The sequence below is a fragment of the Coturnix japonica genome, chromosome 5 (assembly GCF_054131305.1).
Source record: "Coturnix japonica strain WE chromosome 5, WE-NBRP24, whole genome shotgun sequence".
NCBI classification, from domain to species: Eukaryota; Metazoa; Chordata; class Aves; order Galliformes; family Phasianidae; genus Coturnix; species Coturnix japonica.
This window is the reverse complement of record NC_140667.1, coordinates 29,852,144-29,869,156: the sequence shown is the minus strand read 5'-3', so window position 1 is coordinate 29,869,156 and position 17,013 is coordinate 29,852,144. Positions and strand designations below refer to the sequence as shown.

The 17,013-nt window shown below is 33.7% G+C and overlaps 1 protein-coding gene and 1 long non-coding RNA gene across 7 annotated transcripts in view; both read right to left on the bottom strand.

Moving 5' to 3' along the window:
- Positions 1-3,234: 3,234 nt before the first annotated feature.
- On the bottom strand, positions 3,235-6,958 carry LOC146760731 (uncharacterized). Its single transcript, XR_014947161.1, has 2 exons — positions 3,438-6,958; positions 3,235-3,395 (listed from the first exon to the last, which is right to left on the bottom strand). It is a non-coding gene; the product is annotated as an uncharacterized LOC146760731 (long non-coding RNA).
- Positions 6,959-11,032: 4,074 nt separating this feature from the next.
- FMN1 (formin 1) overlaps positions 11,033-17,013 on the bottom strand; it is a 153,790-nt gene continuing 147,809 nt past the window's right edge. For all 6 annotated transcript variants that reach the window (XM_085550366.1, XM_085550368.1, XM_085550367.1 and 3 more), the window contains 2 exons: positions 14,215-14,299; positions 11,033-13,135 (listed from right to left, as the gene is read on the bottom strand). In XM_085550366.1, the coding sequence (XP_085406492.1) occupies positions 13,091-13,135; positions 14,215-14,299 (130 nt within the window). In that variant the 3' untranslated portion in view covers positions 11,033-13,090. The remainder of the gene's footprint in view (positions 13,136-14,214; positions 14,300-17,013) is intronic.

Genomic DNA, 17,013 nt, shown 5'->3' with positions numbered 1-17,013 from the left:
ACTAACCTTAAATTCTACTGCTTGACAATTTCCATAATTGAATAATACTTGGTGCTATTGACACTATTTTGATTAGTTATGTATCATCTGATAGGTTTCTGTCCCTGACTCTGTGACACATAGAGACTGAAAAAAAAAACAAAAACTAAGCACTGGTACAAATACTTGTAAGTTTGACCAATAATCTGGCCGAGAATTCTGCATATTTATTAATGGTAATTATTTCATAAATAATTTCCAGTGCTTTAATCATATGCTGAAGTCTTGGCATTTCCAGTTTGAATACATTTTAAAATTATTATTAACAAACACATGTTGGAAATGGACAAATGCATATTCACGTAGCATGGATTTCATAAACAGGGAGACAGAAAGACAGATAAAATACTAAAAGGAAACAATGCAAAAGGAAAAAAAAAGAAAAAAAATAGTAGACTTATAACATACTGTGATTGAAAAAATTATCCTTCACTCACCCCTCACATTCTTTCTAAGGAGTTGCAGAGGGTTTTCATGAAGGCCCAGCATGCTTAAACAAGTTTCACTGAGAAAGAATAAGTTGTAAAAGTCAAATCACTAGTCATTTCTTCCAAGGCTGTCTTCAGCTGTGATCTGCGAAGCTTTAGTTTCTCTCAGAGACAGACATATGGTATTCTAAGACCAAACTTTAATATTCCTAACTTAAGCATGTAGGAATTACCTGCGCAAGAACAACTGGGGCTATTATGTCCTACAGGGCTGCTCCAAAAGTAATTCCTCCAATATTATTATATTGGCTCACAGGGGTGGATGGTGGTGGTATGGCAGTAGAGGCTGAATCTTCCCACCAGCACTCTGTTACATTTTGCTGCTGTGTGGGGTCTCTGGGGAGACCTGAGAACTGCCTTTCAGTATCTAAGGGGGGCTGTAAGAAGGAAGGGTACAGACTCTTTAGCAGGGTCTGCTGTGATAGGACAAGGGGAGATGGTTTCAAACTAAATGACGGGAGATTTAGATTGGACATCAGGAAGACATTTTTTACAATTATGCTGGTGAGGCAGTGGAAAATGTTGCCCAGTGAGGTGGTGGAAGCCCTGTCCACAGAGACAATTTAGGAATATGAATTTCATATGAGTATGAAACAGTGCATCTCTGAAATTACTGAATTGTGTAAATAATATATGACCGTTAATTAAAAGCAGACAATTTGTATTAAAACATTTAACAGTAGTCTGTTTTAATTTCATTCTGTATTTATAAAATAACACTTTTAAATGACTTTAAAGCTGAAATATAATAACAAATAATGAAGAATTCTACAAAATAGAAAACAAGGTTTATATCTTATGGCACCTTTCTATATTGTGAAGGGAAGCATTTATTTTAGAGCTTAGATCAATTTCACTATCTTGAACTTTTGCTCAGCTCTGATGCTACTATATAGGTTTATTATTGGAACTTCACTTTACCTGATGTATTTACTACTTCCCTATATGTGTTACTTCTTCCTCAGAATAACATGCAGCACAATGGCAAATACTGCTCTTTGGCTAGATCTTATCAGATACTGACAAAATCCTAGATACTGTGAAGCTTGACAGTTCAAGAACATTTGCATTCCTACACTTCTTTTAGACCTGATGGTAGAATTTAGATTCTTGATGAACACTAGATCATGTTAATAAAGAAGAACAATCTGGCATTTGACATCTTGGCATAGCAGTAGGATTCCAAGCAAAGAGGCTCATAATGTCTGTCTCTTCAGCAGTACCTCATTTTACTGTGTTAAATGATCAAGAAACTAGACAATAGAAAGAGAATGAAAAGACAGCGCGTGTCCCTCTAAGTTGGATTGCTTTGGCTTCAGTAATTTTAATTGGGATTATCTAACTTGTTATACATGTTTTAACTATTCAGTGTCTACCTATATATTCCTAACATTCTCATCATTGTGGTAATTTAAGGTTCTCTCATATTTTCCCAATACATGTGTATACCTTCTCTTCTACAGAAAGCTAATTGTAAACAGTTCTTCAATTTGATTCATGTCTTGGTGATTACTGCACTCTAGCATCTCGATTCATTTACAGGACTGTTCATGTTCTTGTCTGAATTCTCAATACAGTATTCTCTTCTTTGATGAGAAGTGCAGTTTTTCAAACAAAAACCATTGGTTTGGTCATATCACTATAGGTCTGTTGAGTATCTCCACTGATTCCTGGTCTTAAGTTTTATCATGATTTTCAAGGTCCTTCATAGCATTTTTTGTTGTACACTCTGTCTGGAAAACTGGTAATCACAGCCAGAGCCTCTGATTAATCAGCTGAGGCAAGTGTCAGGTGAGCTATGGGAGTGCAGGTGAGAGTAATTTAGCTGTGCTCCTGGAAGGGGTGGAGCTTGACTCCACCTCCTCTAGACCTCATTTAAGGGCTGACCACCACTAGGACAGCATCTCTTGGAGGTTGCTCCTTGGTGGAGATTGCCTCAGTGTTTCCCAGCAGACTGAAGACTTCCATATGGGTGAGTTTTTCCTGTAAAAAACCTTTGGGATATTTACTACCATCTTTTCATTATTGTCACCATACATCTCTGTTGAATTGATCACTGATTGGCTAACAACTTTTAAACACACTATGCTGTTCTCAAAAATATCTAAAATCAAACAATTTTCTCTTTTCTTATTTTTCTTTCTTTTTCTCTTTTGATGTGTCATGCCAAATCACCTTGAAATGGCTAAAGTATCTGTTTTTTCAGTAATTGCCTAGCATCCAGACAAATATGCCTCCAGTTCTGCACTCTCACAACTTGCTCAGGTGCTGGACAAAATTACTCTATAGTTTTATCCTTAAGTTTCCTGTTCTAACAGTAGAGAAAGTAGAAAACCATCTGCAATGATCTACAATAATGTTTCCTAGACTATCAGTCTAGAGAAATACACATAACATTAAAATACAGCTAAAATGATGCTGTAATGTAGTTTGTAGTTTTTTGGTTTTTTTTTTCCCTTAGATAATAGAATCTACATATTAGTATCTGAAGACATGAAAGATACGTCCTTTGAGACAATATTTTAATACATACTTTTTGTGGGCAGCATACTTTGAATTCTTGAAAGTTATTTAAGAGCTTTTCAATATTATGGTAAAAGTTGCCAAAGGTAGCATGAGAACTAAAGGAAATCCACATCCCCAGGAGTGTGTGCAAACTGTCTGTGACACAACCTCCCCAAACATTTATTAAAAGAACTTCAAAAAATTTACATCTGTAAGCTACTTATTTTAATTCTTTGCAGATCTCCAGAATAATATGAATCTTTTAAACAAGTGCACTGAATGTACAATATTGACTGGATCAGCAGAGTAAATTTGAAAACATTGAGACAGAGTTATTTAAACAAACAGAGAAATCTACAGTACCTCAGTAATATGTTTTACATACAAATTTTAAATCTACAGTACCTCAGTAATATATTTTACACACAAATTTTAAATACAGTTGATAGGATGAGCAAAAATACTGAGGAAAATATAGTCTTTTATTTACAGATAATGTTTCCTTAAGAATTTAGTTTAAAAATAAATACTCCATTCCATTACAGTAACTTTTACAAAGTTAATCATGTGCATGTTTTGTTTTTGAGAAAATTAAACTTTCATTCACATAGTAAACACACACACACACACACGTAGTTACAAAGTGAAGAAGGAAAAAAGCACCTTAATCTATTTAGCTTATTCTTGGATATTTATGTTACATTTAGTTGAGAACTACTCAAAGGACTTCAATTCCTGAAAATAAAATACTAACCCATGCTACTATTCTGTTATTTTTGCAGTACGTTTTGTGGGATGAAAAGTGCAAAGTTGAGCTCAATTCAAATGACAGCAAATATATTAATGCTTAGCGTGTATGTAATATACAGGCAAAGCTATGGTTTTATTAAAGCAAATCACATGCAGACAAGAGAGTAAACCCTGTGAAACTTGCTGGGTACACACGGAATATTAATAGCATTGCTAGAGAATTTTGCTATATCTTCAAAGAGATGTTAGGGAGCCAAAGAACCCTGTATTTTGATGTTTTTTGAGTCAAATAGAGAGAAGTGAGGGAAGAGTACCAACAGCAATAATGTTCAACAGTGCAACTATTCAACTCACATTCATTGGAAAGGAAAACAAAACAAACAAAAAACAACTCTCAAAATAACTAAGGAGAAGTTGAAAATCATAATATAAACCTACTGAAAACACTTTCTAGATGCCAACTCTGATTCCTCCAAAAATAATCACAGAATCTCTATTTTTTTTCTTCCTAAAACATTTGAACATGGCTAAGCTTTTAGCTTTGTACTTCAGAAAGTAATAGCTGAGTGGTATTCAGTATGAAATGACAGGCTGTATGTTCAAAATCAAAACAAGAAACTTTAAATCATCTTTTCAAAGAGACTGGGACAGGTAGAAGCGTAAGACTCACTGAATGATTCCAATGTGTTGAAGTTAATTTTGAAAATAAATGGGGCCTTTTCCTGTTGCCCTTAAGATATTAAAATTTTATTCATTCTGCTCTCACAGTACCTACGGTTTGCTTGTAATTTTTTTGGACAGGGCAGCTTTTGTTAGTAAGTCTGATATAGCTGAAATACACTGTCATCATAATAAAAATTCATTTTCAAAAAGTACATACTGCCAGTCATCAGCTGGGCATTCACAGCTTTGCTGCTTTGCTGAAGACTTATACAAGAAACAGCACATTTTCCCTGTCTCTGTAAACATTCCTTATTTAATTTCATCTTACACAGATCCGTGAGCTTTTTTTTCCCTTTGCAAGAGATATCAGTGACATTTTAAAACAGATGCAGTAGGTTAAGAACGCATTTCATTTGACACAACCTTTTCCAAAATTGATATCTGAAGATCCTCTCTGGTCTTTTCCTTTTTCAAGTTTTATGGAAGTGAAACTATTGTTCAGGCTAGATGGGCTTGTTGGTCATGTACATTAATTATTTTGACTAGTGCTCTGAGATGCATAGAACTTTATCCAAGACAAGCCAGTTTGATTATCTGAGATAATATCATCTTTTAATTCAAACTAACAAAACCCCAACACTTCAATAGGATTTTACTTGAGGTTGGACTTCTTCAAATGACAGTCAACTGCAAAGGAAGAATGAGCTTTGTATCTTTTAAAATTGAATTATTTGCCAACCTTTTCCTTTTCAGGTTGCAGTCTCTTTATTTCAAGTCTGGATAAGTGATGGAAAATATTTATAAAACATAATGCCAGTCACTGAGATAGAATTCTCATGTCACATGTACTTGTGGTCCCAAATAGAGCAAAAGTCTTGATTACATAATTAAATGCACAAGTTCTGTCTCCTACTCAGTCAGAGAAGCAGTCTTTCTTGAAGTCAAGTAATATGGAAAAGAAATGTTTAAAAAACATTGTACTGATTATCTAACCCTTTGAAACTGAGTTGTTTAGGTGAATTGCTAACATTCAAATCATGCTCACTAAAGCTGAGTAAGTCTTTGCTGTGGTTTGGAAGATAAGTAACCTCTCTTCACCCAAAGTTGAGTTTTTCTTGGCGCTTTAACAACTAGTTTTGTAAATGCATGACCTTACTTTTAATAAAATAAGGAGAGTGGGGAAAAGGGCAGGAATTCTTCAGGCCAGTCTGTTGAATTTGAACATTACAAGGGATCTTTAAGAATGAAATTCACACCTGAACCTTCTAATTTGTTCACAGTCTTTCTAAAACACACTAAACTGTAACACAAAATGAACAACTGGAATGAAAAGGAATCAGAAGTACTGTTTTCATGCAGAATAAAAAAAAAATAAAAATCACTTCTATTCTTCCACCTTACTGTCAGATTTGAAAGAAGTACAGAACAATGATCTTGCTATATTTTTGCTTTGTTATGAAATGGTGAATTTCCCCGTGAAGTCTGGAATAAACTCACATCACAAAAGCTTACTCTAGTAAAGTAAAAATCCAACCAACAAACTATAAAAAAAAACTATGGCTTTTACCCTGTGCATAGTGATTAGCTGCTAATGACAATATTTTCCTTAAATGACAACTTACTAAGAAATAAGCAGTAGGTGCCATACAGTATGTATGTTCATTTGATGACTATAAATGCTTTAAGGAGCAGGAAACAGCACTATATTCTTTGATCTCTAAATTGTTATGCAGTTTCTATAATGTTATCTATGGATGGCTATTCAGGATGAGCAGTTGCCCAACTACTACAAAATGTATTTATGGCATGCCGAATGAGAATAAAAATTGGAATGACAAGCTTGATCTCTCTAGGCGAGAGCAAATATACCATTGGGATTTTTTAATGAGTAACTCACATGTCACAAAAGAAAAAATAATTTTGCTACAGATTCCAAAAAAGATTAAAGGAAGACTCTCAAGCAGTGAACAGATGTCACTGCTTCTCTTCCTAGAAGTCACTGGAGCTTAACTTAACAAAGATGCTGTATGCCAGAGTCAACACAGTACACAAATCTTACACCAAGCCAATACTCTTTAGGACTTTGAGTTTATAAAGTGTGTTACAGTTTAATGGGAATTACAAAAAACAAACAAACAATAAACAAACAACAAAAAAACCAAACCACTCCACCACCTCCAGGGTTACATTTTTTCCCCAGATAACTTGTAATTGCATTGAAGAGAACAGCCATCAGTAGTGATAGAATCTGGCACCATCATTTGCCCTGAGCTACAACTACTGGTTTATGATTAGACAAGACTAAAAGCTAAGGTGGTGTGGGAGCCAAATTCTTCCTAGCCCCAGAAAAACATGAAGATTCCTGTTAGGGCAACACTTGGGAACCTGAAATTAAACTGCCTGTTGGCATCTTGTTAATGGATCTTTTTTAGAGGTCAGAGCATAATAAGAAATTAAAAAAGTAAAAGTGATTATGTTCACATTAAATTATATAAGCAAAAAAAAAAAAAAAAAAGGCATAGAAATTTGTATATGAATGCAAATTTTTAAAAAATGTACATAGATAATTAAAGATTACATACTACTACCATACAAAATTTCTGCTATTTTGGAAAAGTCTGCTAGCTTCTACTTCAATCTTTAACAGCTACGATCCCTTTTTCCTCTGAAAATGTATATCCCTTGGACTATATTTTTCAGTCTCCCATTAGGTCTTAGTGCAATCCAGGTTTGGGGAATTTAACTGCAGAATAACTCCATAGAAGCAATTGTTTTAGGAGTTGTTGGCCAATGGCAACATCCTCCAAAAGCTCCAAGAGCTCCAATACCTTTTGGCAGCAGATCCTACCACAGAAGAGAAATCTATGTCTGACACTGTGACACCTTAGGATAAATCTCACGACAAGATTAAAGAAGAGATTTTGCTCAGTTACATGATCCTATAATGTCTTCTATGTATCTTTTAACTGTGGGCCACAGGAATACTTACATAAAATTACTTCTATATATAAGCACTTATAGTAATGGATTCTTCGTAAATCCTCAATATCAGATTGTTGAAAATAAAGTTGAGGTGATAAAATCTGAAATGAAATTAATCTAAAATACCTCACAAAAAAAAACCCTCTTCCTTTAATTTATTCTAAGCTGACAACTGTCAGAAACAAAACAAGAAGGGCAATACTGTTCTACCTCATATGAAAGCTTATATTACTTGATAATTTCTCCTCCCGAGAAAGTGATGTGTTCTGGCTCAAAGATATAACTTCTTTATTTTTACTTCACTGTATTTTTACTTCACTTTTCAAAACAAACACTTTTTCATACCCAGTGCTTACATTTTACAAAGAGGCAACTTTCCTAGTTCAAAAGCCTGAAATGAGGTAGTGCTCAAAATAGTTTACTGTCTGTTGAAGCCCATCAGTTTACTAGAATTATTCTAGGGCCTCGTGCAAGTTTAGGTGTGGGGGAAAAAAGATAAATTTCAGTAACAGTTCGAATCGGTTGGTTTTTTTTTTTTTTTTTAAATATAAAAAAACATGAGAAATTTAGGAAGAAAAGAGGGAAAGTGGGAAAGAAGAAAGGAAGGAAGAAAAGTGGGTGTGAAGGAAGGAGAGAGGGAAGGAAAGAAGGGAAGAAGATAGGAAGGAAAAAAGGAAACTTATTTCAGGCATTTTGACAAAAGAACCCCACAAAAACAAGTACTGCATGCTTGCATATTTTGAACTTTAAATCTCAGAAACAATTGTGTAAAATTGTTATAGTTCAAACTTTGTTGTGCAGTGGAAATGTTTGGCAGTGACATTAACAGGTCATAATTAATATCACCTAAAGGACAGACTGTTGTGTACATTCTGCATGATGTTTCTTGTACCCGAGTTAAATTCCCATCAATGTGCTCAAAAATGTTGACATAAGCTGAAGAACTACGCTTTCCGTGATTCTTGGATTTCACATTTTGTCCACTAAGACCTCAGACTTAGCTTTAGGATCCTTAAAATAGCATTGAATTCCACAGCATTTAAGTTTGCTACTTTGTAATTACCACAATGTGCAACAGACATATTAATTAATCACTTGAAAAACAAATAATTTGAGAATAGTTTCCTGCCTCACATTCTATGTCACACTATTTGTGGTGTATTTTTAAATTTAAAATCACAAGAAGGGGTTCTTCTAGCTTGGATAAGAAGTTTCTCATTACAGATAACAAAAAACTGTATGTTGCTGGGTCTTTTGACATACTTCTAGATTTTTCTGTCAATAGGGACTATCAGAGCTGGTAAGTCAATGGATACGGGAATACACTTACAACATCAGAACTAAGTCCAGTAAGTTGCATTGGGCTACACAAACTTTTCACTAAGATGTTCCATCCTAATTTGAAAGTGTTAGAGAAAAATTGAGAAGCACTGAGAATGGAGAAACCATAACTGCCTTTGCTACCTACTTTCAGTGGCTAATTAGCCTCATTAGGAATAGTTTGGAATTTACTTCTAATTTTAATTTTTCATCCAGTTTTAATTATCAGATTTTTTTTTTTTTTTCTTGCTGGCTTTAGGAGCCACTTAGTTCCTAATATTTTCTCTTTTTGAAGCCATGTATTTACTACAGTCAAGTTACCTATTGGCATCTATATTCTTTATGTTTACATGCATATGCATTGGCTTATATTTATAGGAAAACAAAACAAAACAAAAAAACAACAAAGAGAACTTTCCAGGCTGCATCTACTATAAAAAATTAATAAACTAGATTGGACTTTAAAAATAATAAATAATAAGTGAGATCCATAACAAAATTAAACAAGATACAGACAAAGCCAAGAGTGAGCAAAACCTAAATGAATATACTTTTCTAACAATATAAGCTTAGCCTGTTTCCTAAACACAGATTAGGGATTTTCAAAAACACACTGATGCTGTAATGAGAGGAATATTTTGAATTTGTTTGGGTGTTTCAGAAAGATTAAGGCATCCATTTTTAAGATAGTGGCTTAAAGCAATGAAGAAACAGCATCACTAAATAACTAAATGCAGAGTGTTCTGCTGCATCATATCCCTCAAGTAGGAAAGATGACAAAGAAATTGCTATACAATTACTAGAAATCAGGACAGTGAGAACCTGTGCATCATATGGAAAGTAAAATATTCTGTACATGTTTCAGGTAGAAAATAATTAGACAAGTCAGAGACACCTTGTCTGTTGCAGAATTATCCTAAGCAATTCAGAAAGTTTGAAATCCAAGGTAAACTTCATCCTAGAACTGCTCAAGACTCTTAATTATTTTTCTCTCTGTTTTCTGAGTATTCCACTGCACTTTCATTTTCCATATGCACAGAAACTACAGTTTCTCTTTTGTTGAAAAAATATATATATTCAACCTACACACTTATGATCCTAAAATAAAGCACATAGTAAAACACGAGTCATGGCAAAATATATTGGTAATTTTCATAAATTAATATAAACATCATAAAAATGTAATTTATACTGTCAAAATACCTCAAATGCTAAAAGGTCTTTCATTTTACTATCAGTAAGTGATAAAATCATAAATAAGTTAAAGAGCACTTCACAAATTAGAGTCACTCATCTAAATTAAGTTTTTCCCAATTGTCCAGTTTATAAATCAGCAAAATGTACAATTTTTATATGTAATAAGCACACTCTGAGTAAAAAGGGTTTTAATACTGCTTTGCTTAACAGATTTTGAGTAGCTTGGCAATAACAGGAGAGTAAAAAACATATATTCTGCTTAGCATGCAAGTATTTTAAATGAAGTAGCTTAGAAAAACAGTAACTATGTAGCTATGGTTGCTTGGCTTTATTTACTCAGTTCTTTACTTCAGTTTACCTCCTTTTTATTATTTACTTCAATTTACCTCCTTGACAGCAATGCAGTCATGTACCTTGTACCAGTCTTCTGTTCCCTTTCATCTCTTCCATTCTTTTTGCTTTTTCTCCTCTTTTTCTTCCTCTCTAAACTAGAAAACTGAGGTTAAAATGAGGCACCAAAATAAATTTAAGATTCAAACATAACTTCTGGTGACACTTGCTGACCTCAAGATGACTCTCGCTGATGGCTGTTTGTTACAGTTGTAGTCCCTAAACATGTAATAATTAAACAGTTTACATAGACACATAATATCTCTTAATATCTCTTTGCTAATGCAATAGATCAGTTGAGGTCAGCACATACTGTTAATCATTGTCTGAAGACACCTCTGGGCAACACTAGTGTCAGTGTGGTAGTGAGAATGTCAGTCTGATATTTAGCTGATGAATTACATCCAAGAATGTCTAAGTCCTCAGTAACAGAATTAATTAAATAGTCTAGATATACTTTTTTCTACCCCACTTAAAAACAGTAAAACCAACAGTAAAACTAGTAGATAATTTATGTTATAATTGAAGTTGGAATCTAAATCTCCATTTTAAGAGTGAAGTTGGTGTAAATGTGGATAAGGAAGAAAGAATATATCTGTGCAATGTAAGTTTCTGATAAATAGCCTATATTCTGAAAATGTTGGCAAATTAATAATCTGAAAACAAAAAGAAGAATTATAAATCTAATCAAGGAACACTTTACATTGAAAATTTTAATTTTAATCCCTTTTTATATACATTTTTTCAACACTGCAAACTGAAAAAGTCACTTTGAACTGAAAAATGAAATTTCACAGAGAGAAATTTTGAAACAGGATATTTCAATAATTTAAAAAAATTTTCCATGGTATATTTTTAATGAGAATTCTCAACATCAATCCTTATTTCACAAACAGTATCACTCATTGCTTGGTATTTCAGATAAAACGTTTCAATGAAAAAATCCCAATCAACCAAATGTCAATATACACCCTCTTCAGGACAGATAAAAAACCATATCAAAACTCAACCGTTGTTTGCTTAAAAGATTATCAGAATTGCCTTTTTTGCTGTTCTTTGGTTTTTACAAGCACTATTGCTCCTGTTAGCATGACGATATTGGCAATAAATATCCTTTACCTACTTGGTGGAAGACAAAATTTAAATCTTTGGAATGTCTATTTCTTCAATTGGAACAGTGGAGCTAAAACTTACTTTGTTTTTGTTGGTATGTTATTGACTGTTTCCATAAGAATTATGCTCACACATCTCAGGTATACTTGTAGCAGCCAGAAACCCCAAAACATCCCTTATTTTTGTCTATTCAGGACTGATAGATGCATTTGAAAAATCTGTAGTATATAAAGTCTTCCAATGGAAGGTAATTTCCATGACTGTGGTTGTCTTCTTTAACAAGCATTCATTTATAGTGATAATTTGTTTCATGGGTATCCTTTCCATCTATTAAGTCAAAGGAATAATGACTTCAATTTTATTTTTTTTAATTTACTTTTTTCTTTATCTAATAACTCTTTCTAACCCACTTCATATGTCATTATCATAAAGAAGGCAGATTCTCTCTACAGTTAGCAAGCAGAAGAACTTTTTCTTCAGTTTGTTGCCCTGTTGTTATATTAAGTTAACTCCTTCAAGATTTCTCTTTCTAAGAATCTTCAAGGAACAGTGGATATTTGGTAGATTTTTTTCAGGCCCTGCTACTTTAGAAGCAATGGTTACGATGCTGCAGGATGACAGGTCACATTCCTTCTTCAAGTTTTACTTATTAACTTTATATAGCCACATAGATATTTATATGCTGGAGACATTATTCATAAAATTATAGCGGGAAAAGACCTAGCTTTTTAGAGTGACTTATGCATTGTTTAAAAGAAAGCTTTCGTTAGAATTGAAAGATGAAAATTTAATGACAAATATATAACTTTATGGAAACACATTGCTGTATTTACGTTCAATGAATAATGACTAGTAAAAACATTATTTTATGGAACTGGTAATTTCAACATACACAGAATAAAAATACACTTTTTTTTTTTTTTTTTTGGAATTCCGAATATAGGGCAGGTTAAAATAAACTAACAAAAAGATAGTGAATCAGTTACACCATCAATCATACAGATAAAGAATTTGAAGCTATTCCTTTTCATGTGCAAAATATTGCTTTCATTTCAATGTGTGGCATAAGTTGAGGCTTCTATAAAAATATTTATAGTAAAATACAGAGTAAATCTATAATTACATTTAATCTGTTTTAGAAAGATGCATCCAGTACTCAGACACTGTAATATTTCTTACAGTTAGTCAATTATACCTCAGTTACTGCTGAAGTAACAAAAAATAAGGTATAATAGTGCTTTGTGAGCCGAACAGCATATTTGCTCTAATCTACACAAAGCTCTGTAAATAACCTGCAGGTTGTAAGTCCTTATCTAACCTTGTATCCAAAATTTTCATTCTAACTCTTTTATATTACTGCATTACATACAAAGTACTTTAAATAACCATAAACAGATTCCTTACAATGTAAGGAAGAACTACAGAAAATCGTTCTCAATTTCCATGTAAAAAAGCCTTCTTAGAATACCTTCTACTTTATGTACAAACCCCTTTGAAGGAACTGAAAAATCTTTAGTGGATTGTCTTGGAACATATCAGCAAAGCAGAATTCAGTAGCAAACATAAGGTGCTCTCTGGGCCATGGGCATAATAAAGCATCATGAAAGGTATTAAGACACACTATCGTTTTCATCTTTCTTCTTTCAGCTGGCATTCACATTGGCTTCTTTTTGACGTAGTCTCTCTTTCTGTTGTTAAAAATAAAAAGAACTTTATTATCATTCTTTCCTCTAATTTTCTGTCTGCTCTCAAGTTGCCTTAAGTATTTCATCTAGAATATTGAGAAGTACTAAATGAGTCAGCAGATTAGAGTTCTCCTTAATTAAAATGAAACAATCAAACAAAAAACTCCTGGAGCACTCAAGGAAGGCTCACAATGAGTTCACTAGTTACTTTAGAGAAGATGAGCTTGCTTTAGCTACACACTTGTCAAACACTGTGTGCCTTTAAAAACTGCCAGATGAATGAGCAGCTCTTTGAAGATCAGCACAGCGAGAGTAAACTAGATACATTTCTCAGTTTAATCTAGTACCTTCTCTTGTCCAGAATGGTTTCTGCTGACATAAATACTCTAATTTAGCATTAGGTAGATTATGTTGTCTAATAACCTCTTCCCAAGCAAGTTTAGTCATTCATATCTGTCTCCTGTCCTGAAACTGATATGCTCCGTTGGGAATGGAAATAACTGACTTCTTTCATGTACATTTATACTTTTTTACTTTTACATCCTATAGTTTGAGAAATTCTTTGCCTTGCTCAAAGATAAAAAACAGTTTTATCTACAGTGTAAATTATTATTTCTCTGTGTCCTATAAAAAAAGAATGGTAAACACTAATGACAAACTGAGGATTCAAACCCTTCTACCACTATTCAACAGAGTAAACAATATTTTGTAAGGTTTTAAAGAAAGAAGACTCTCATTTTTAAAACATATACAGTAAGCCACAGTGCACTAAACAGTGTGAAGAAAATACAAGCGACTTTAGCTGCAAGGGGGAAGGAACCAGAACAGGTCTAATTATGTTTGTTATCTAGAATAGCAGAGCCATACTTAGGTACAACTAAAGTAAGCTTTAACCTTCACTATTAGACTACTGTAAGGCATAATCTTTGCAGTTTTTTCTATGGGAAGAATAATAACCTGCTATGTTCAAACTAAGAGCTCTGCTTCACCCTTCAACAAGAACAAAAACCCACCATCATCCTGAATGACAAGAACAGTGTCACAAAAACATTCTAAATGTCACGCTGAGAAAGAGATCATACCAGGCTAGCTGTAGGATTGATTTTCTTTGTTTCAACTTTCTTCTCTGCAGTTAACTTGCTTACTGATTGCTGAGCCACTTTAATTCTGAAACAAAATATACACAAAACACATTGTTAGATTCAAACAAATTCAAACTGCTCTAGGTCTGCTTAATACATATTTTATCTCTAGGAAGTACCACCACCTACCTTTTTAGACATAGTGACCAAACAAAGTACTACTTTGAATGCAAAGGCACTTCATAAATTACCAAAATAGATCAGACTGCATTTTAACTGAAGAGAACAGCTAAAGCAAAAGCACAGCCTGTCTGTACAGCTCACTGAAAATCTCAGTAGGCAAATTATCTCTCCCTTCTTGTAGGATTAGGGTTGTATGGAACCAAAACAGCTGCAGTAGGAAAGGAAGAAGATACTTTAAAAAACATCCACAAGCTAGCGGGCTAGATCTTTTATATATACAGAATACAAATTTTAACAAGACATTTGCTAGGCTATTCTCTTAATTTCCTCTGAAGATCTTGAAATGAAAGCATCTGCCAGTTTTTATCTTAATGTTTTCCTTGTTGCTTTGCTTGGAATTGCTGGGCCAAGCTCACTGATGCGGTGATAGAGACACAGATTAGAAGAGGTTCTTGTGTACAGATAGTTAAGGTAGCCTTGTGCGCAGCTATACACCAGTCTACTAAAAGCACTACTGGGATAAGGGAAAAGAACACAGATCCGATTACATTGTTTCTTTTCTTTCCTTTTGATCTTATTGTACTGCAGATCCTAAATCTCATGTTTCTGTGAGGATTTAATGAGAAGAACGCAATCAGAAGTTTTATAAAGAGGGAAAGGAGAAAGGGACTTGACTCTCCTCATTCAGACAGAGGAAAAGGGAAGGGAAATTATGTGCTAAATAATGATAAAATAATGATAAAATGGAAAGAAAATTATTGGCACGAAGGAGACAGATCAGACAGCTATCAGCCTTTAAAATGCTGAAGCTACAGACACCTACTTTACAATTCAATATGCAATATGCAGAAGGAAAAAAAAAGTTTTTACAAGCAAGAACTCGGCAACTCAGTTTTCACTACTGCACACAAGATCAGCCTTTTACTATAAACAACACATTTCTTGGCACTCTGGAACTGAAAAATTGTATTTTCTTCTCTTATTTAATTTTTTCCACTAGTAGAAATAATTGTTATGGCCAGTCAAAAAGTATTAAAAATACCATGTCCAGTTCAAACCACTTTCGACACGCTCAATTTTTGAGGAATTTTGGAAGAAAAGCAGAAAGGAAAGTGGATTATAGCTGCAATTACTGATGTGTATTTCCTTGCTGTAACATTATCAGCATACCCAATTCTGGACATCTTTTTAAAAATACAGAACACATTCATAAATTCCTCATCATGTTTATCAACATTCAGCATTGGAAAATAACATTCCTTGTTGTAATTCCTATCTGCAAGCATAACCTCAAATACACCAAGATGAATTTACTATGCTATGCAATTTAAAACGTATCTGTAGTCTTTCTAAAACTTAATTAGCTTTCTTTGTGTCAAGCCAGCAACTACGTTCTAACATATCACTCCATCCTTTTACAGTTTTTTGCTAATCAGTATGGTTTGCTTCTTTTTCATAGATGACAGCAGCCACTGAACTGCCTACTATTCCTCACAGCTACAAAGTTTATGCGAAGATTATAATGAATTTCAGGTGTATGTAAACAAGTTCAGCACAATCAAGTGAAGGTATGAATTTCTAAACTTTTACCTGTTTCAGTCATGTTTTCTTTCCTATCACATTCTTTTCAGTCCTATGACAGTTTTCTCAACTGCTTATAAATGTTTTGAGTTCACATTTCCATCTGGAAGGTGGGGATTATAAGCACTTGGTCTTGAAAAGAAAATTAAGCTTGATGCTGATTTAGGTGTAGCTCCGTTTGTTTTATTCTATATTTGCACTGTTTTCAGGAAATCTGGGATTTTTTACACAGACTGAAAAGTTTGGAATAGGGAATGAAAATAAACCAGCTCACTAAAATTATCTGAATCATTTGATATTTGGTTCAGAGAGACATTATGTATTACACTTTGGTCTCTTATGGAGAAATCACTTTGTTAACATATGACTGGTAAGATTAGCAGGCATTCACAGAAAGTTCAGTACATAATTTAAGATGAATATAAAGTTTTAAAGTCCAGTTTTAACAAAGTGGTTTAGCTCAGTAATTACATCAGTGAAACATTCACACTGTAAACTTGTCTAATAAGTAATTTTATTATTTTTTTCTTAAACATGGTTAGGGTACTAGAACTGGCTACTGTGCATGGAAGCACTATTGTTTAAATGAGAAAAGCAAAATTGTATGAAAACCATCCAAATTTAAAATAATAAATTTGCCCAATGAAAGTAGATTAATTTGTGTATTCCTTTCCATTATTTCAGGCACATTGGCCTGCAGTTCCCTGGGTTTTCATTTCTCTCTTGAAAATGAGAGTGATGTTTCCCTTTTTCCAGCCACTGGGGACCTTGCCTAACAGCCACGACTTTTCAAAGCTTGGAGACTGCACAATTCAAGGGGCAGAACAATCTAAGAACAACTAATTATAAACTCGGAAAAATAGTTTTTGCAGAGGAAACAGCAGTGTCTTGTCTTTACAGAAAACAGCTGAAGACTTACTTCTGTCAGGGTCAGCTCAGGGAAGGCCTGCTTTTCTAAGGCATATTTTATAATCACAGCAGAGGAGGCAATAGATATTCCTCACACGTTGTGTTTTGGGCAGCGTTAATCAGTGG